This window comes from Terrapene carolina, unplaced genomic scaffold (genome assembly GCF_002925995.2).
Source record: "Terrapene carolina triunguis isolate 2854851 unplaced genomic scaffold, T_m_triunguis-2.0 Scaffold212, whole genome shotgun sequence".
Taxonomy (NCBI): domain Eukaryota; kingdom Metazoa; phylum Chordata; order Testudines; family Emydidae; genus Terrapene; species Terrapene triunguis.
The window spans coordinates 11,859,726-11,879,736 of NW_020664563.1; the positions used below are offsets into that span (position 1 = coordinate 11,859,726).

At 40.3% G+C, this 20,011-nt stretch overlaps 1 protein-coding gene across 2 annotated transcripts in view; it reads left to right on the plus strand.

Annotated features, from left to right (window-relative positions):
- The window catches only part of SOAT1 (sterol O-acyltransferase 1), a 53,840-nt gene that overhangs the window by 23,765 nt on the left and 10,064 nt on the right, over window positions 1-20,011 (plus strand). For both annotated transcript variants that reach the window (XM_026656128.2, XM_026656129.1), the window contains exons 4-9: window positions 12,710-12,861; window positions 12,950-13,009; window positions 13,923-14,030; window positions 16,162-16,444; window positions 18,371-18,449; window positions 19,297-19,378. In XM_026656128.2, the coding sequence (XP_026511913.1) occupies window positions 12,710-12,861; window positions 12,950-13,009; window positions 13,923-14,030; window positions 16,162-16,444; window positions 18,371-18,449; window positions 19,297-19,378 (764 nt within the window). The remainder of the gene's footprint in view (window positions 1-12,709; window positions 12,862-12,949; window positions 13,010-13,922; window positions 14,031-16,161; window positions 16,445-18,370; window positions 18,450-19,296; window positions 19,379-20,011) is intronic.

Below are 20,011 nucleotides of genomic sequence, written 5' to 3' on the forward strand. Positions count from 1 at the left end.
AGCATGTGAACTTTGACACCCGTATCCAAATTGACTGGCTTTGGCTGTATTACCCCTTGACAGTATAGCTGGGACTGCTATTTTTGGCAATCTGTAGTTTTAATGTTTAAAGGAAAAAGTTCCTCATGGTACCATCCAGTGAATGGGCTACTCGCTGCCTGGTATTCTTGCCTGTTGCTATGGAGCCAGCTAAGACACTTTCTCCCACCCTTTTCAGCAGGGAGTGCTGCACTCCTTCAGCAGCCACAGATGACTCTCCTAGTGCAGACAAGGTTGTGTTGTCCATAAATGTGTGTGAGCAGGAGATGCAGACAGTCTGATGTGGGTTCTAATTTCTAGAGAATTTCTTCATTCTTCATGACACCTTTTTTGAAAGGGGACCTACAAGAATATCCCAGCTTCCAACATAATAGTCTGTGAAACTGTAGTGTGGTTTTTAACAGTGACTTAACTCCCTGCATGCTACATCTGGCAGTGTTCTCCTGAGTTATGTGCTTGGTCACTCTACAGTGATATGGGGGTTAAAAATACTACCAATTTCTGGTAGAGTGGTGAAGCAGCTTTTTTCCTCAAGCTGCTTGTCTGCTGAATGCCCTATTTGTCTTTGCCATTTAGAGCATTTGACGTATGTCTGCAGGATGATATTTTAACACTAGTAGATCACTTTTAAAGGATCACTGTTCAAAGCAATAGGCCCAGAGTTGAACTGCCTCTTAAAGAGAATCACTTTTAAATTCTCTGGAGTCTGAAATTTAAAATTCTTCCAATATGAAGGCAACAACATAAAGTAACATCTCAGTTGAGTCATCACAATGACACAACCATGGCTGCTTTTGTTAGGGATGTGGGGGCACAAGCTTGTTTGCATGTCCTGCTCTGATCTTCGAACGGGAAGGCTAACTATCAACACTTAGTCATGTGTTCAGAGAGACTTCTGGCTTCCTAGCCTGAATAATATCACTTTTAATAAACTTTATTCAGTCAGTGTCTTCTCTAGTGGAAGTGATGTTAGCTTTTGCTCCCAATGGAGGTGTTATGCGGCTTTTACTACCTTAAACGTCTGTAGGGCTTCCTTTTCCTGTCCAAGCATCTTCTGCCTAGAAGGTCTTGAAATGAATATCAGAAAAAAACATGTTTTCTTCACTTTACTTAAGAATACGTAAAATACTTTGGAACACCAAGGGAAATTCCTTTGCCATCTCCCCTTCCCTGGGCACCAGAAGTGGAGTAGAGAACTTTGACATAGGAATGAATTTTTATACTTGATCAGAACAGAAATTATACACACTTCCACAGTCGTCCTTCCCAAATGGTTTCCCAACTCTCCTAAACAAATATCCATTGGCTTTATTAAACCATTTGTTAAACCTTTTCCCCCATGGTTGCCATTATTCTTGTTAAGACAAAGAAGGAATTTCCAAACCTTTCCATGCTATTCTGCAAGGGTGCCCTGTACCCATACTAAGTGGGGCAGCATTGAGTTCACTCTTCATCCTAGCAACTAGTTTTCTTTTGTTTGCATGTTCTTCAGGACACACTGTGCCTTACTCACACCTTCTATTAACATCACAAGAGTTCCACAGCAATGATCTGTAATTTCACAGTCTTACTTGATGCCAGAGAATGAATAACTCTTAGAAGGAAAGGTGAATGCCCTTGCCTCGGAGAAGTCTCATTTCGCAATCTTGGTATTCTGGCTAGTGGGTGGTGAACACACAGTTTCATTATACGACGGGGTAACTAGAGTGGATTTGAAGGCTTTGCACAAGAGGGGAAGATGCGTCTATATGCATTTTGGTGCACTAATGTGGCCAAGTTTAGGATTTCAATGAGGCAAACAGTTTTGGTAAGCTTTAAAATGTTCTTGGCAATTGGGAACTCTCCTGACTTAAATTTTACTTACACACACACACACACACACACACAAAATGTCACGTCAGCTTAATAAAGATTTACCTTTTTTGTAGGGCTGTCGATTAATCGCAGTTAACTCACGCAATTAACTCAAAAAATTAATCATGATTAATTGCAGTTTTAATTGAATAGAATAACAATTGAAATTTATAAAATTTTGGTTGTTTTTCTATATTTTCAAATATATTGATTTCAATTATAACACAATACAAAGTGTACAGTGCTCACTTTATATTTTTTATTACAAATATTTGCACTAAAAATCATAAACTAAAGAAATAGTATTTTTCAATTCACCTCATACAAGTACTGTAGAACAATCTTTTTATCGTGAAAGTGCAACTTATAAATGTAGATTTTTTTGTTTATTGAGTGCAGTTATGTAAGTCACAAGTCCACTCAGTCCTACTTCTTGTTCAGCTAATCTCTAAGACAAACAAGTTTGTTTACATTTGCAGGAGATAATACTGCCCATTTCTTATTTACAATGTCACCTGAAAGTGAGAACAGTTGTTTGCATGGTACTGCTGTATCCAGCGTTGCAAAATATTTATGTGCCAGATGCGCTAAAGATTCATATGCCCCTTCATGCTTCGGTCACCATTCCAGAGGATGTGCTTCCATGCTGATGACGCTCGTTTAAAAAAAAAAAAAAAAAGCGTTAATTAAATTTTTGACTGAACTTTTTGGAGGAGAATTGTATGCCTCTTGGTCTGTTTTACCCACATTCTGCCGTATATTTCATGTTATAGTAGTCTCGGATGATGACCCAGCTCATGTTCGTTTTTAAGAACACTTTCACTGCAGATTTGATAAAACACAAAGTGTTACAAATGTGAGAATTCTAAAGATCGCTACAGCACTTGAAATCTGAAGTGCTTTCCAAAATCTGAGTGGGATGGGGTGTGGAGCATGCTTTCAGAAGTCTTAAAAGAGCAACACTGGTGCAGAAACTACAGAGCCTGAACCACCAAAAAAGAAAATCAACCTTCTGCTGTTGGCATCTGACTCCAATGATGAAAATGAATATGCGTTGGACCACACTGCTTTGGCTCGTTATCAAGCAGAGCCCATCATCAGCATGGACGTATGTCCTGTGGAATGGTGGCTGAAGCGTGAAGGGACATATGAATCTTTAGCGAATCTGGCACGTAAAATATCTTGTGACGCCGGTTACAGCAGTGCCAAGCGAACGCCTGTTCTCACTTTCAGGTATTGTAAATAAGAAGCTGGCAGCATTATCTCCTGAAAATGTAAACAAACTTGTTTGAAAGATTGGGTGAACAAGAAGTAGGACTGAGTGGACTTGTAGGCTCTAAAGTTTTACATTGTTTTATTTTTGAGTGCAGTTATTTTTTGTACATAATTCTACATTTGTAAGTTCAACTTCCATGATAAAGAGATTGCACTACAGTATTTGTATTAGTATTTTTCAATTCACCTATCTTGTTTTTTACAGTGCAAATATTTAGAATATAAAATAAAGTGTATTCTGTGTTGTAATTGAAATCAATATATTTGAAAATGTAGAAAACATCAGAAAATATTTAAATAAATGGTATTCTGTTATTGTTTAACTGAGTGATTAATCGTGATTAATTTTTTTAATAACTTGACAGCCCTATTTTTTTGCATATAGCGTGAGGGAGATGGGGAGCAAATTTCCTGCCACAGCTTAGCTTTGTGACATCATCAGAAAATATGGTGGTGATAGAGACTGATGGGCTACAGAAAGCCCTCTAGCTTACACAGCTTGTTGTGGAGTGAATTCGGGTCATGGGGAAATATGGCAGCAAACAAACTTGGGAGCAATTAAATATGAACATGGAACATAATCTTTTTATTAGCTGTTAACCACACTTAACCCGTGTGCAGCTACAGCTTCAATGAGACACTACGTAACTGTATAAAAAGGGGTCAGTTTAGTAATCTCGAAGACCCTAATTCAGGAAAGCATTTAAGCATGTACTTAATGTGCATTCCTGAATCTTGGCTTAAAGCAGAGGACCCCAAATTGTGGGGTGCGACTGGGACCCGGGCCAGCCCCCATGGGGGGGCAGGAAGTGAGTGCCACCCATCTCTGCTTCTGGCCCCAGCCCCCTTACTCCTGTTCATGCTGCCCCCTCCCCCACAAGCCGCAGACCCACTTCCGGGGGTGGAGGGAATAGGAGTAAGGGGGGGCACAACCCTGAAAAGTTTGGGGACCACTGGCCTAAAGTAAGATTCAATTGCTCATGGATGGAGCTGCACACAAGAAGACAACATGCACAGACTAATTACTGATTATCACTTTTTCAAATAATTTTTGAAAATGTAGAATTTAAACTAAACAGCAAATTCTTATCTATCTTAGGGTTTTATACTGCTACCCATCACCATAGTGTCTGTGTACTTTCCATGTAAAATCAATAGCAAAATCCTTAGCAGATTTTTTGTGGAGCCTCTGACACTACTCTTTTCTCAGTGTGAACTATTGTTGGAATCTAAACTTGGGTCTAAATTTTCAAATGCAGGAGCTTTGAGTTGGATCCCTAATTATAGATTTAGGCCCTAACAAGTCCATGTCTTTGAGGTGCCTAAATCCCACTGATTTGAATGAGAGTTGTGGATGCACAGCACTCTTGAAAATCAGGCATTCTTTATTTAGGTGCCTAAGTCTATGGTCTAAGATCTGAACACTTTGTCCTTTCCTAGACTGTAAACTCTAAGCAGGAGCAATGCACTCTTCTATCACTCGGTTAGCACTGCAATTGAGCACAGTGGCTCTTGGCTGATAGCTAAACAACTAAAGCTGTTAAGGCTGGAAAATATCACTGAAGTAAAAGTTACTGGCAACAGTTGAGAGCTAAGCTGTGAGGATGGAGGCCCACCTACCTCGAGGGTCTGGTCAGAGCAGTGGAAAGCCTGTTCTCTTCGCTCTGCTATCATTCAGTTTGTGATTGATGCTTTTTATGGCACAGCATGGCTCCCACAGAGAGACTCTTTCCCCCTTTTGTTAGGGCTCAGGTTCCATGGTAAATAAGACAATTATTCAATGATCTGATTCTCTTGTCTAAAACTCTGTGGTGCATGTGACTGGAGATCTGACTAGCTCACTTAATTGTAATGTGTCTAAATAAATGGGCTTTGGGAAGCTATTAGCTGAGAATTCTGAACCTGAGACTTTGGGACCTAAAACACTGTCCTTTTAGTAAAAGAAACCAGTTCATATCTATCTAGTTTCTAACAAATGCTTCTCTTTATTTATTTTAAAGTTTGACTTTATTCAGGTTTTAGCCAAGGGCTTCAGCTTTGTCAGCAATCTGGATATGCACAGCAGAAGTCATTGAATCAAACTCTGCCAACCAATACCACACAATGACTGTTTCCTATTCTGCGTATAGGGGAAATCTCAGATACCGTGGTGGAAAATGATTTGATTACCTCTGTTGATCCTTCTTAGTTAAAACATTAAAGTGTATTTGGACTACAGAAGGAATCCTTTAGACAAATAATATAGAAATGAGCATTAACTATGGTTCAAAACTCAGTTTGAAGTCATGCTTCACATTTGGCAGTTAGAAACTGCAGCAGACACTTTAAGTGTTTGAGAGAGTGCTTAATTTTCATATTTATAGATCCAGTTTTTCTGAACTAGTTGATTCACCACTGAGAGACCCAGCAACGTTGGGAGGAGGCAGGGGGCTGCTACCACAGCCACTTTATAGTCAGCTGACAGCTCCATAAGCAGACACAGAAATACTCAGTGTAGTGAGCAGGAGAGTGAGTAATAACTTGAACTCTGCTTGTTTGTTCCATGGCTTTAAAGTTTTTTAACCCCTTCACTTTTGGATCCATAGCAGCATTCCATTGACATGTAAGCACTCTGCTCCCTAGAGCACTGGCCTGGTTAAACCTAGCTTGTTCCTTTTTCCTCCTTGTTCGCTCTGGAACACTGGTGCCTAATCATGAATTGCACCTGAGGGAACAGCAGGAGACTCCTGATGTCCCATTTAAAGAGATTCACACAGTAGGGGAGGGATGTAGTACTGAGATATACTGCATTTAAACATATTTTATTCTTTACTTCATAGTTTCTTTGCTTTCAGTAAATGTGTATTTACAGAAAGCTTTTTCCAATCACAGCTGCTTATTTCTTTGGTCCTACAGGGAAGTCATAATGCTGAATCTGTCACATTACAATTTTTTTCATGGCTATAAATAATATCCCTATTGAGCGATGCCTTTCTTCCAAGATTAAGCACAAGGAAGATCTTGTGTAAATGTAAATGATCAATAATGGCAAAGGGACTATTGATAGTTAATTGAGAAAATAAATATAATTTGTCTGCAGGGCCATAGAAATGGGGTGTTGAGGGACCACAGAGCTGGGGTTCTCATAGATTGTGGATAGGAGAATATTGGGTGGCATGGAGATGGGGGGGCAGTATAAGGCTCGGTTATACCCCCTCCCCAAATCAGTGGGAGGGGGTTGGGAAATGTGAGAGGGGGCAGTCCACTGGAATGAGGAGTAGTGCCATAATGCACCCTGCCCTTGGAGCTGACACTTCTCTGGTGCAGTGCCAGGGTAAATTTTATTTGACTTTGGTAACCCTCATGAGGACTCTTTCCTTGTCCCGCATCCCTGGGAGGAGTGGTAAATACGCTGGAGGGTAGGGATAGGATACAGAGGGACCTAGACAAATTAGAGGATTGGGCCAAAAGAAACCTGATGAGGTTCAACAAGGACAAGTGCAGAGTCCTGCACTTAGGACGGAAGAATCCCATGTACTGTTACAGACGAGGGACCGAATGGCTAGGAAGCAGTTCTGCAGAAAAGGACCTAGGGGTTACAGTGGACGAGAAGCTGGATATGAGTCAACAGTGTGCCCTTGTTGCCAAGACGGCTAACGACATTTTGGGCTGTATAAGTAGGGGCATTGCCAGCAGATCGAGGGACGTGATCATTCCCCTCTATTTGACATTAGTGAGGCCTCATCTGGCGTACTGTGTCCAGTTTTGGGCCCCACACTACAAGGAGGATGTGGAAAAATTGGAAAGATTCCAGCTGAGGGCAACAAAAATGATTAGGGGGCTGGAGCACATGACTTATGAGGAGAGGCTGAGGGAACTGGGATTGTTTAGTCTGCAGAAGAAAAGAATGAGGGGGGATTTGATAGCTGCTTTCAACTACCTGGAAGGGGGTTCCAAAGAGGATGGATCTACACTGTTCTCAGTGGTACCTGATGACAGAACAAGGAGTAATGGTCTCAAGTTGCAGTGGGGGAGGTTTAGGTTGGATATTAGGAAAAACTTTTTCACTAGGAGGGTGGTGAAGCACTGGAATGGGTTACCTAGGGAGGTGGTGGAATCTCCTTCCTTAGAGGTTTTTAAGGTCAGGCTTGACAAAGCCCTGGCTGGGATGATTTAGTTGGAAATTGGTCCTGCTTTGAGCAGGGGGTTGGACTAGATGACCTCCTGAGGTCCCTTCCAACCCTGATACTCTATGATTCCTTGCTCCTTGGGGACTGGAGAAGGGGATGTAGTGTATTTTAAAGGACTATTCCTGCTTTCTGTAGCAGTAGGAATCCCATAACAACTCCTACGCTTCTGGCTTTGGTTCTGATACTTTGCTTTAGCATTCTGGTATCTACAGTGGTCTCAGCCATAATCCCTGCTCAACTAAATCCTCATCTCACCCTCTGCTTTTAAAAGGATAAATCCAGATATCCTTTGTAAAATATTAAAAGCCCCTTTTTAATGAATGAGTGGAAGCAATTCCAAGGGCAATCAGCAACTTGGAACTATCGTCTCCAAGTGCTGGAGAAACTTCTTTGTTTGCTGGTTGCTGAGCAAATATTTTCAATAAGCTAAATATTAACAGTTACAATTTGTTTTGAGCAGAGCAGTGGACAGATCTTTGTTCCGAGTGGAGAGTAGGAGAATCGGAGACTCACCACCTCTTCAAGAAACAGGCAGAGCTGTCTTATAATTTGATTTTTTTTATTTTTTTTAGTGCACCATTATTTTCATACGATCACATCTCGACTCTTTCACAACTGAATGTCTAAGTCTTAAGCAGAATGTACACTTAATTGACTGGGTTTATTTTCCTTTTTATTACACATTACTAGTCTCTAAGAATGCATCTCCCTAGATATGTGGTATTTTGGTAAAGAGGGCCCCCAAAGGGAAGAAAACGTGTACCCCTTTTCTGCTTTAGGATGTAAGAGAGGGCTTATTGCTTATTATTATTTCATGTCTTGTCTAACCTGTCGTCTTTTCTTGGAATCTATGGATAACTGGAGAACTAGTAGCATTATGGTATCATGAGGAACAAGGATGTATCATGAGCAATTTGGGTGGTGGTGTGGGGATGGAGAAGGAAGTTTTTAAAAAGCCTGTCCAACTCAAAACACCTGGAAAAATAACTGGGAGAAAATCTCTGTGTAAGATCCAAACGCGTGTAGCCCTACAAGAGTTCCAGTTGTTAGCTTCTCCAAAGAGTCCTTTGGTCTTCCCTTGTCTGTTTCTCTCTGTATTCCTGTTCTAAGGTAAAGAATCAGGAGAAACTTTCAGGCTTTCATTACACGTCATAAAGAAGCAAAAAAGCATGCTCTTGACATTTACTGATCTCAGAGGTGAGCTGCAACAGAAAGTTGGTTACTCAACTTTCTCTTTCCTAGAGACCATGTGATAATGTCCCAGGTAAAAGCTGTACCTCTCAAAAGTACCAGCTGTGACATTGCAATTATCTAATTTATAGGGAATTTCAAGGTATCTTAGACAGGGAAAATAAGGAAGCTTAAAGAAAGATTATTAAATTTAAAAAATTCATCAGTGGAATGATTATCAGCTAGCTATTCCAGTGATAGAAAATAACAAAGTGGACATCAAATAATACCTAGACATTTTTCTTTACAAGACATTATCCTTGTGTGATTCTTCCTGGCAGCACCCCAAAATGGGGTGACTCGCAGGACACTCCTTATAACAACATAAGAATGGCCATACTGGGTCAGACCAAGGGTCCATCCTGTCTGCCGACAATGTCCAATGCCAGATGTCAGAGGGAGTGAACCTAACAGGGAATGATCAAGTGATCTCTCTCCTGCCATCCATCTCCACCCTCTGACAAACAGAGGCTAGGGACACCATTCCTTACCCATCCTGGCTAATAGCTATGAACAAACTTAACCTCCATGAATTTATCGAGTTCTCTTTTAAACCCTGTTATAGTCCTAGCCTTCACAACCTCCTCAGGCAAGGAGTTCCACAGGTTGACTGTGTGCTGTGTGAAGAAGAATTTCCTTTTATTTGTTTGCTGCCCATTAATTTCATTTAGTGGCCCCTAGTTCTTATATTTTGGGAACAAGTAAATAACTTTTCCTTATTCACTTTCTCCACACCACTCATGATTTTATATACTTCTATCCTGTCCCCCCTTAGTCTCCTCTTTTCCAAGCTGAAAAGTCCTAGCCTCTTTAATCTCTCCTCATATGGGAATTGTTCCAAACCCCTAATCATTTTAGTTGCCCTTATCTGAACCTTTTCTAATGCCAGTATATCTTTTTTGAGATTAGGCGACCACATCTGTATGCAGTATTCAAGATGTGGGCATACCGTGGATTTATATAAAGGCAATAAGATATTCTCCATCATATTCTCTATCCCTTTTTTTTAATGATTCCTAACATCCTGTTCGCTTTTTTTTGACTGCCGCTGCACACTGCGTGGATGTCTTCAGAAAACTATCCACAATGACTCCAAAATCTCTTTCATGATTAGTTGTAGCTAAATTTAGCCCCCATCATATTGTATGTATAGTTGGGGTTATTTATTCCAATGTGCATTACTTTACATTTATCTACATTAAATTTCATTTGCCATTTTGTTGCCCAATCACTTAGTTTTGTGCAATCTTTCTGAAGTTCTTCACAGTCTGCTTTGGTCTTAACTATCTTGAGCAGTTTAGTATCATCTGCAAACTTTGCCACCTCACTGTTTACCCCTTTCTCCAGATCATTTATGAATAAGTTGAATAGGATTGGTCCTAGGACTGACCCTTGGGGAACACAACTAGTTACCCCTCTCCATTCTGAAAATTTACCATTTATTCCTACCCTTTGTTCCCTATCTTTTAACCAGTTCTCAATACAGGAAAGGATCTTCTCTCTTATCCCATGACAACTTAATTTACGTAAGAGTCTTTGGTGCGGGACCTTGTCAAAGGCTTTCTGGAAATCTAAGTACACTATGTTCACTGGATCCCCCTCGTCCACATTTTGTTGACCCCTTCGAAGACCTCTAATAGATTAGTAAGACATGATTTCCCTTTACAGAAACCATGTTGACTTTTGCCCAACAATTTATGTTCTTCTATGTGTCTGACAATTTTATTCTTTACTATTGTTTCAACTAATTTGCCCGGTACTGACGTTAGACTTACCGGTCTGTAATTGCCAGGATCACCTTTAGAGCCCTTTTTAAATATTGGCATTACATTAGCTATCTTCCAATCCAATTGGGTACAGAAGCTGATTTAAAGGACAGGTTACAAACTATATGCATTTCTGCAACTTCACATTTGAGTTCTTTCAGAACTCTTGGGTGAATGACATCTGGTCCCGGTGACTTGTTACTGTTAAGTTTATCAATTAATTCCAAAACCTCCTCTAATGACATGTCAATCTGTGACAATTCCTCAGATTTGTCACCTACAAAGGACGGCTCAGGTTTGGGAATCTCCCTAACATCCTCAGCCGTGAAGACTGACGCAAAGAATTCATTTAGTTTCTCCACAATTACTTTATCGTCTTTAAGTGCTCCTTTTGTATCTCGATCGTCCAGGGGCTCCACTGGTTGTTTAGCAGGCTTCCTGCTTCTGATATACTTAAAAAACAATTCATTACCTTTTGAGTTTTTGGCTAGCTTGAGTTTTTATTTAATTTAAAGCCCATCTTTTTGAAATCCGTTGCCTAGAAATGCTCATCTTATGCTGCAGAAGTTTAATCTTTGTAAAATTAGTTTCTGGAAAAATTCTGGGGTAGAGCATTGTTGTCTTACTAGTTAGCTTTCACCATCTTTCCTCCCCACCAGGCTGGTGTTTTGAGGAGCAACCCAACAGCAAGTATTTAACTTCAGACTATTGCCCAGGGGCCAGATGCTCAAATGGTGTACATCAATGTAGTTTTTCTAATGTGAGTCTAAGAATCTGGCCCCATATCTCTTGCAGTCTGTTTCTCATATTATCTGGATTTTCGAGAATAATTAACTTTGCATGGCTCTCCGGTCTTCCTGAGGCTAATGTTTATGCTGTTGCTTTCATTTCAGGATATATATGTAATATGCTGGGGAAAACTTTCACCTACCACTGCTTCTGCCATATTTCTTCTGTGGGTGAAAAGAACACTTCACTATCCAGAACTGTCAATCTAGCACATACTAGCAGTAGTAGTTCTCTTTACACAATCAGTCTGAAGACAGCTACCATTTTACCATTTTAACTCCCTTGCAAATAAGCTGGACACTTCCCTTGCATTAGCACAATCTTCAAACTGTAGACTGCCTTATGGTGCGTTTCCTAGTACGTTACAAGCTGGAAAGCAATGTGCAACTAGGAAATGTGTTATGCAAACTGGTAATCTAGACAAGATAGGACTTCAGTTATAGCCACACTTTCACATTCTGAAAATTCACCTTTTTGAAGCTAAAACTTTGCTTGCTTTATGAAATTTTTTGAAAGGCTTTTAAGCAAAAATTCCTTCAGCTGTCATTGAAGCACTGTAATTGAGAATGTAACATTACAGCATAAGACCTCTTTTTGGTCATCCAAAGGACCTTTCAAAAATGCATCTAAACACCCTTTTGATAAACCATTGGACCCATAGTAGGCTTTTGCATGGAGAGGGAAGAATACAAATTGTCTACAATTTGTCAAATCACCTCTGAGCATGCCGTAATGGCATGCCTAGTCCCCTTTGACAATACAGTGCAAGTATCTTGGCCTTCATGCAGGAATATTTTAATTGGAAACTAAATATCAAAAGTACAAGTGGCATAATCTTTCCACAGTGAAAATCAAAGGGCTTGGCCTTGCAAGATATTAAGAACCCTTAGTTCTTATTGACTCTAATGGGAATCGGAGGGCTCAGTACTTCGGGGCCTATTTGTTTGATTTTTTTTCTCTGTTGCTGTTGTTTCATCTACTATTGCATTTTCACATGTTGCCCTGTAAACGTAGCCATGCAGAAAACTGCCTCTAGCCAAACAACGGCAGTAGCTCAGGTGTAAATTCCTTTCTTTTCTCTTCCCCATGTTCATTTTGTGAGGGTGTAAAATTCGAAGACTAGTTGGGACCATTTCATTGTTCATGTGAGAAATTAATGTGCAACTCTACCCCCTTAACCTCCCCAAAAAACTTACAAGGTTAAACATAAAAACTGTAGAAGCAAAAGGCACTGTCCTCATAGTGCAACATAGGCAATCTAGTGTTACATCATGTGTACCAATTCTTACGTTCTTGTTTTTAAATATGTAACATAATGTTGTGTGAATGCAGGGCTTTTTTTTCCAGGGATGGGAGGTTACATTTAACTTACTTGGTCCCACATCTTATGACGTACATACCACCCCTAATTTTTACTTTTCTCCTTCTTGAAACGTTATCGCCAGAATATCGATAGCTTTCCTCTCTTCTGCATTGTATCAAAAGATGAATAAGCATTATTCAAAGCATGACTCATGGTAGCGTTTCACAGCTGATTTGACCCATCAAGGCATAGAAAATAATGTGACCCTATTTCCACTTTATCAGGAGTTGAAGCCGGCATTCATGAAGGAGGTGGACAGTCACTTTACAGAGTTTGTGAACCGTTTGATAGCAAAGTCTGTGCTTCTGGAATCCTCCACAGCAACATCCACCTTCCCTGTAGCTACCTGCTCAGAGAGAGACCTGCACAAAACCAAGTAAGCTGGTCCCTGGATGAGGTTAAGTTTCCTGCAACCTTTATAGTTTACAATTTTTTGTCTTTAATATTCTCCTTCTTCTTCACAGGGGCTTGAGAGCACCTCCAGAACATGGAAAGCTCTTTACTGCTAGGAGGTCCATCTTGGAGTGAGTACTTTAACTGCACTTGTTGTTTCTGAAGCATACTGGCTAAAAGTGCCTCACTTGGCCACCCTCAGTATCTTTACTTTGGGACCTCTTCTTTATTATAGTTGAGCCCTTTCTTTCTATGTCTGATTCCTGTTGAATATTTTTTTTCAGACATATATAGTTGCAAATGTCCATGGAGCTTTATCTCTAAGAAAATGGGTATTTGTTGAAAAGATAATGGTTCTCTGAAGCTACAAAGCGGTGTAGCTTGCTTGCCTGCCTTTCTCCTATGTAGAAGGTTCTGTAAACCTTTTCCCACGTGCCCTTGCCCACATGTGCTAGAAAGATGGTGACAGTGGGAGGCACTAGGAATAGCTGTAGCCCTGCTGGAGGGCTGCCACAGCACAACACTTGTTGGATCCTCAAATCTGAATTCCTTTGGGGAGAAACTGTTTATTGCTTGTATTCATTGCTTTTAATGGACCTGTCTCAGTTGTTGACTGCTGACAGTCCCCTTTGGATTCTTATGCAAGTCATTTAATCTTGTGACTAATTCTCCCTGTGTAAAAATAAGGTTGAGGATTACCTACCCCACCTTCAAAGAGAGAATTTTGAGATCTTCAGGTAGAAGTGCTAGATGAGAACCAGGTATCTTTTATTCACAAACATGAACTAATTCACACAACACCCCGGTGAGGTAGTTGTATCACCATACTCTTACAGATGGAAAAAGTGAGGAACGGAGCAGTGACTTAGTCATGTAGCAAGTCAGAACTATAACTCGGAGCTCTTGTCTCCCAGTTGTGCTGTACTTGTTGGGGCATGTTTCACATTGAAAGGAAACATTTGGAAGAGAAAAAGTACTATGGACACTATATGCTATTCATATGTGTGCTAATGATATTGCTCTTCATTTGGACCTCCTCCCCAGTGAGCTGTTTGAAGTGAACCACATCCGGACAATCTACCACATGTTCATCGCTCTCCTCATCCTCTTCATTCTCAGCACACTTGTAGTAGACTTTATTGATGAAGGAAGGTAAGAAAGTGTGTTGAAAGGGAAGCACTTACACATTGAAAATTGATAATTAAAAATTAGTGGTACATAAAGTTACAAAATCGGGGAACTCGTACTCCAAGTATAATGCTGTGTAGACAGGTCATAAAACTTGTAAATAGACTCAACAAGCTTTAAAATTGTGCTAGAATTTACATCCTAGACATAGGGCAATCACAGAAGGCATAGGGAGATAGTGAGCAATTTTGTCATATGGCTCATAGGCTTTGGGCACATATCCTAGAAATATTATATCCAATGTCATTGGGCTAGAGGCATGCGGTTCTTGAGAACTCAACATAAAGGTAGATGATAGCTTCTTTTCATTATGTTCTCAGAGCACCAGAATTATGAACTGGATGGGGGTGGTTCTTCATTTATGTCAAGTGAAGGGGACAGTATAGACAGTTTTGAAAAATGGCAAATACTTTGGCAGTCTTCTGTCCTGCATTAGTAGACTATACTGAACACACTTCTGGAGGACTGTATTGTTGCTAAATAGATGTAAATTAAGTTGTTCTAAATGAACCTTGAAGGTCCTGGAACAGACTCAGTTGTGCCTGTGTTTAGATGCTTGTAGCCAGTATTGAACATGCTTGAGAGAGAGTCTTCCTCTGACTTGTTGACGTTATTGCTTAAATTGTAGTTGTTTTTGGCAGCTATCCCTGTAGATTACAAGTGAAACTACATGTTTATCTTACTGATAAGACAATTTCCTTGTTTTTCATGTATCAGAACCAGTTGTGACATGACTTGATGTTAGTGTTTTTTTCATCTCTAATTGAGAGTTGGCACGTACAGTTCTGGATGAATGTAAACTGGCAGCATTTGGGTTTCCAAATGGAAGCTTAGCTTTGTTTCTCAATTGAAAGTGATGTGGACAGCAGGGGAAGAATTGGATGGATCTACATTGGAGACTTGTCTTCCATACAGAGGAACAGATTGTCTGTAATATTTTGTCATAATAGTATCTGCAGTAACATATATTTTTTTTTTTACTGTCTTCCTAAATAAATCTGATAGTGTCTCAGGGTACAGTTTGTAATCCCAATATGAATCCGGATGGGAATGAATACATTTTAAGCTTTTGTGTACTTGTGGTATGTGTACCTGAGAGGTCGTCCTGAGCCAGCAGAGTTTTAAATCTATAGAGTGAAGGCCCTTCTGAGGTAGAAGGGCTAGAAATCTAAAACTTCTAAATCAGACTAGATTCTAAAGGAGGGAAAAACCATGAAGGACCAGTCACAATATTCATTTGTGCAGATTTTAACTGTTTCTTCATGATTCTAAAAATAATCAACCATGTTCTATAGCAAACCTACCTGGGATTTAATTCTACCTTTTTTTAACAAAGTAGATTTAATGCTAGATTTGTAAAGGTACTTGGGTATCTAGTGGGATTTTCAAAGGCATCTAGGTGTCCAACTCCTATTAAAATCAGTGGATATTAGGTGTACAGGTACTTTTGAAAATCCCCACTAGGTGCTTATCTGCATCTTTGGGTGCCTAAATATATTTAATAATCTGACCCTGAGTTCTTGTGAAACATGCTAAAGTGACATCTCCGGAGACTGAAATCCTGTTTATTCACTGAACAAGTACAGCCATGGAGTCATCAATAGAAACTTTTCTCACTTCCCAGTAAATGTTTCCTCCCTGTTTTGGAGGGACCCTCGCTAGAAGTGAGAGAAGTTCTGTTTCCGGGTCTCACTCTAGTATTGATTTAACAAAGCATGTAAGCACATGCTTACCCTTAAGTGCGTGCTTAAGCTCATCCATCTTCAGCAAAGAACTTAAGCATGCGCTTCCTTAAAACAGGCACTTAAGTCCCATTGAAGCCCATATGACTTAGGGTTAAGCATGTGCTTACACGTGTTGCTGAGTCAGATCTTAGTCTTTCAGCCAGTCATTGTTGCCAACAAGAGAGAGTGTGGTTTGGTTTTGCACAATGCATTTGTCCATTAAGGAATTGAACTGAGATCACCTACCAGCTGTTGTCTGCTAATGTCGCTTTCTGTGACCACTGCAGAACTGGGTTGGAAGCTTTCATAAAAAGAGATAATGAACACCACATACCACTAATCTGGCTTTGTCTCATATCTGTTTCTTTTAGGCTGGTGCTTGAATTTGATCTTTTGGTCTTCGCTTTTGGCAAGTTTCCTGTTGTCATTTCCACCTGGCTCTGCATGTTTCTGTCCACGTTCATTTTACCCTATGGCCTCTTCCTGCAGTGGGCCCAGGGCCACTGTTGTTCCTCCCACCGGAAAATCCGCTCCCTCTTCTTCGGGATGCTCTTCATGCTCTTCCAAAGCATCGGGCTTGGGCTTGGGCCAACGTATGTTGCTGTGTCGTATGCTCTACCTCCAGCCTCTCGGTTCGTTATAATACTTGAACAGGTGAGTCCCTGCATGGTGACTTTAGAGGCAGGACAGTAGATGGCTTTGCATGCTAGAGTGCAAATTTTGTCTAGGAAAGAACTTGCTGAAAAGCCTTTTTTTCTCCTCAAAAAGATATTGTAGTGCCTATCTCTGCATGTGAGATAATAACAATTTGTAACTAAGAGACCTCATTACTCTTGGCAACTAGTTCTGATTTTTAAAAAATAATATTTTCTATTTTATTAACAGGTTTTCAATAATTGTACCCTTGGCTGATTGAATTAAATTCAGTATCTGTTAATATGATACAATTGCACTAGACTACTGCATATATATATTTTTAAATATCATCTGTTTGTAGACAAGGTGTACTCATGTGACTGCTAGAAGCAAGAGAGAAGTGGAAACACTTGAAATATTGCCAGTTCCCAGTATTGGCTGCTTTTAGAACAAAAGTAAAAATTTAAGGCCACTTGACCATTGTCTGTGATGTAAATTAATCTAGTTGCCACACAACAGATAAGGTGTAATACCCATAAAGAGGGCAGAACAAATCTGTGTAATTTCTCAAGCTTTAATTTTGGGTTGTCTTGCAACCTCACACTCATTTTACTTGCTGCTCTGTCAATGAAGAGCGCAGATGACATTAAATATATTCAAAAACGGTAGGGAATGGTTTTGAACGGTCTCCATGTAAAATAGCCATTCACCTTCTTGGTGATTTTGACTTCTAATACTGTAGTTCTAAATTCAAGCAGTTTTTTGTGCCCTGTGCATCTAAATATGAAGAATACATATATCCTCATGTAAGATGTGCAGTATATAAAATATATGGCCATATTGACCCAAACAGCAAACGGTTTAATGTAGCAAACATTGCTTCTATGGCCCAAGTGATGCATGGCATTTGCTTCTTCGTAATACTCTGTGATATTCACAGAATAATCTTTCAGTTGTATCCCAAGTAGGAAGGTGGTAACTGTGCACAGTTACATTTTGAGGGAGCCAATCTTGAGTAGATTAAATATAATTAGAGTTAGAACAGTTCTAGCTTTTATAAAAGGGGGGTCAGATTTTTACTTTAAACTCCCATTAAACATGTTGTGCTGGCCTGACAGAGAATTTAAGATCCTTCTTGAACAATTATATTCATACATAAAAGAGAAGTGTACACCTCTATTGTGACCCAGAAATAGTTCTTAATAGCTATGTTTAACATTAGTTTGTTGCTGTATATTCACGTTTTGTGTTCTGAATGTATTCACAACAGTCCTGATGTTTGTAATTCTAGAAGCAGTTGTCACTGTGAGCGTCTCAAAACAGGAGTCGCCAGGACTCAGAGAGCAAGTTTGAGGAGTATTAACTGCCAAGCAATTATCAGTTCCTGAGAGGAAATTGTGGGGGGCAAAAAACGTGAACTGAACAGTAGGCATAGAGCTCATGTGCTGGTGCCATCTTGCTTCAACTTGATCACTTAAAAAATGGAGCCGTATACTCAATAAATAATTCTAGATTGACAACAATAATCTCAGTGTTGAGAACAGCTGGGGTATCGAAAGGATGTGATTCATTGCTTCATTCTAGATTGTGTTCGGTTAACCTGACTAACATTTTATTGGTTTCCATGTCATACGGCACATGCACTGGACTGGAGCTCATTTTAATTTCCACCTAAATTACAAAACCGTTTGGATTTTTTTGGAGGTGCAGAGGGGGCAAGTACCACTACTATCTGCATACTTGCCCCTTCTGGTATTCTGAGTGTTTAGTTGAGAGGTGAACGTATAGGGGGAACAGTACATACCTTTTAAAAAAGGAGAAGGTGAAAAGAGACTAATATGCTGAAAGCGTTACCCAGATGCATCACTCTGTCCCACTGGAGTGCAGAGGCTGAGGAAGTTGAATTGTGGAAAATGGGATCTTGGACACACTCTTGTTTTACAGGTTCGTCTAATTATGAAGGCTTATTCATTCATTAGGGAGAATGTTCCTCGGGTCCTGTCTTCAGCCAAGGAGAAGTCGAGTGAGTAACTTACCCCTGCTTCCACTAGACGTTTGTGGATAATTTGTTTTACTCTTTGCTTCCTGAGTCCTCCTTCCTCTAGGGGTGAAATTCACCAATATACATATGGTCAGCCCAAGACTTCTGTGCACCATTTATACTCTCAGATGTAAGTGGGTCTTTAATGTGGCTAGAGAGGTGCCTGGGCTGTGTGGTGGCCCTCTGCATAGAAGTGAATTTCACCCAGGGTGACTGAGTTATTACAAAGAAGAAGAATTAGAACTAGTTTTAGAGAGACAGTAAGTTGGCCAAGACATCTAGGGGTTTTCTACGTGCTTTTAGTGCCAGGGGATCTTGCTACCACTGGGACATCCACAAGAAATGGTAGAGGGGACTTCGGTGTAATGCTTCAATCCAAAGGACAGCACCTCTAAGAGGGCAGTAACCCATCTAGAACTGCACAGTAAAGTTAGCATGGAATAAGAGCCCAGATGTTGGTGTGGGACTTGGTCTGCCGACATTCTGGCACTGAGGTACACATGATATCAGTAATCATGACACACCGGCAGTACCTCCTTTAAAAATGCGACTGTGTGTAATGACTGCCAATTTAACAACATTGTGCACTGAGTGGCTGCGCTGGTTTCTCTGAACTACATGTCCCAAGCAAAATTCCTGCTAATTACTAATCTGTTTTCCCTCTGTTCTTTTTCTGGCAATCTAAGGATTCTGACTCCTTTACTAAAGTCTTCAGGGTGATGGCTAGTGAGGAGGCCTAGGTTAAGTAGGCAGAAGGCTAGTGAGGGAAGCACCATGCCTTCAGTGTGCTGAATGCTTCACTACCAAATACTCTTTTTTGCTCTTTCAGGCACCGTCCCAGTTCCCCAAGTTACCCAGTATCTGTACTTCCTCTTTGCTCCCACCCTCATCTACAGGGACAACTATCCGAGGTAATGTCAACAACACTGATATCTTTATGTAGTATTCTAAAAGTCTGAGCTGATGTTTAATGACTCCGAAGTGGGAACTACCCCCACTTTACTGAGGTACAGAGAGATAAGGTGAGTTTCTGCAGGTCCTATGCCAAACTACTGGCAGGGCTGGAAATAGCACCCCAATGGCTTGACTCGGTCCCGCCCTCTGCTAACCAATCTCTAGGTATTTTAGGAGCTTTTCTGAAAAACTGTCTAGAGTTAGATCTAGGAATGAAACAACCAGATGCTGAATGTCTTTAGAAAGAAAGGGAACTGTGAAGACTAGTCCCTTAGATTTTAGTTAAATTTGAGTATCTGCCATAATATGGAGTTGTTAAGCAGCTCCATCTCTTGGATTTGAGGAGGAACTACAGGTACTTCTTAAATACTTAGCCCAGGAGTTCTCAAACTTTCATAGTATGGGGCCCATTTTAGTGGCACTGTCTAGTAGACTAACTCTCCTCCCGTTCACAGTCGTGCAGACTGCTATCTCCTTATGTGATTGCTGTAGTTGCCATAGACATATGCAATTTCTTACATGAGAAAGTAATATATTTTGCTGTCTTAATGCACTTTACAGCTGGCAATAAGGAGGAGCCATGAGCTTTC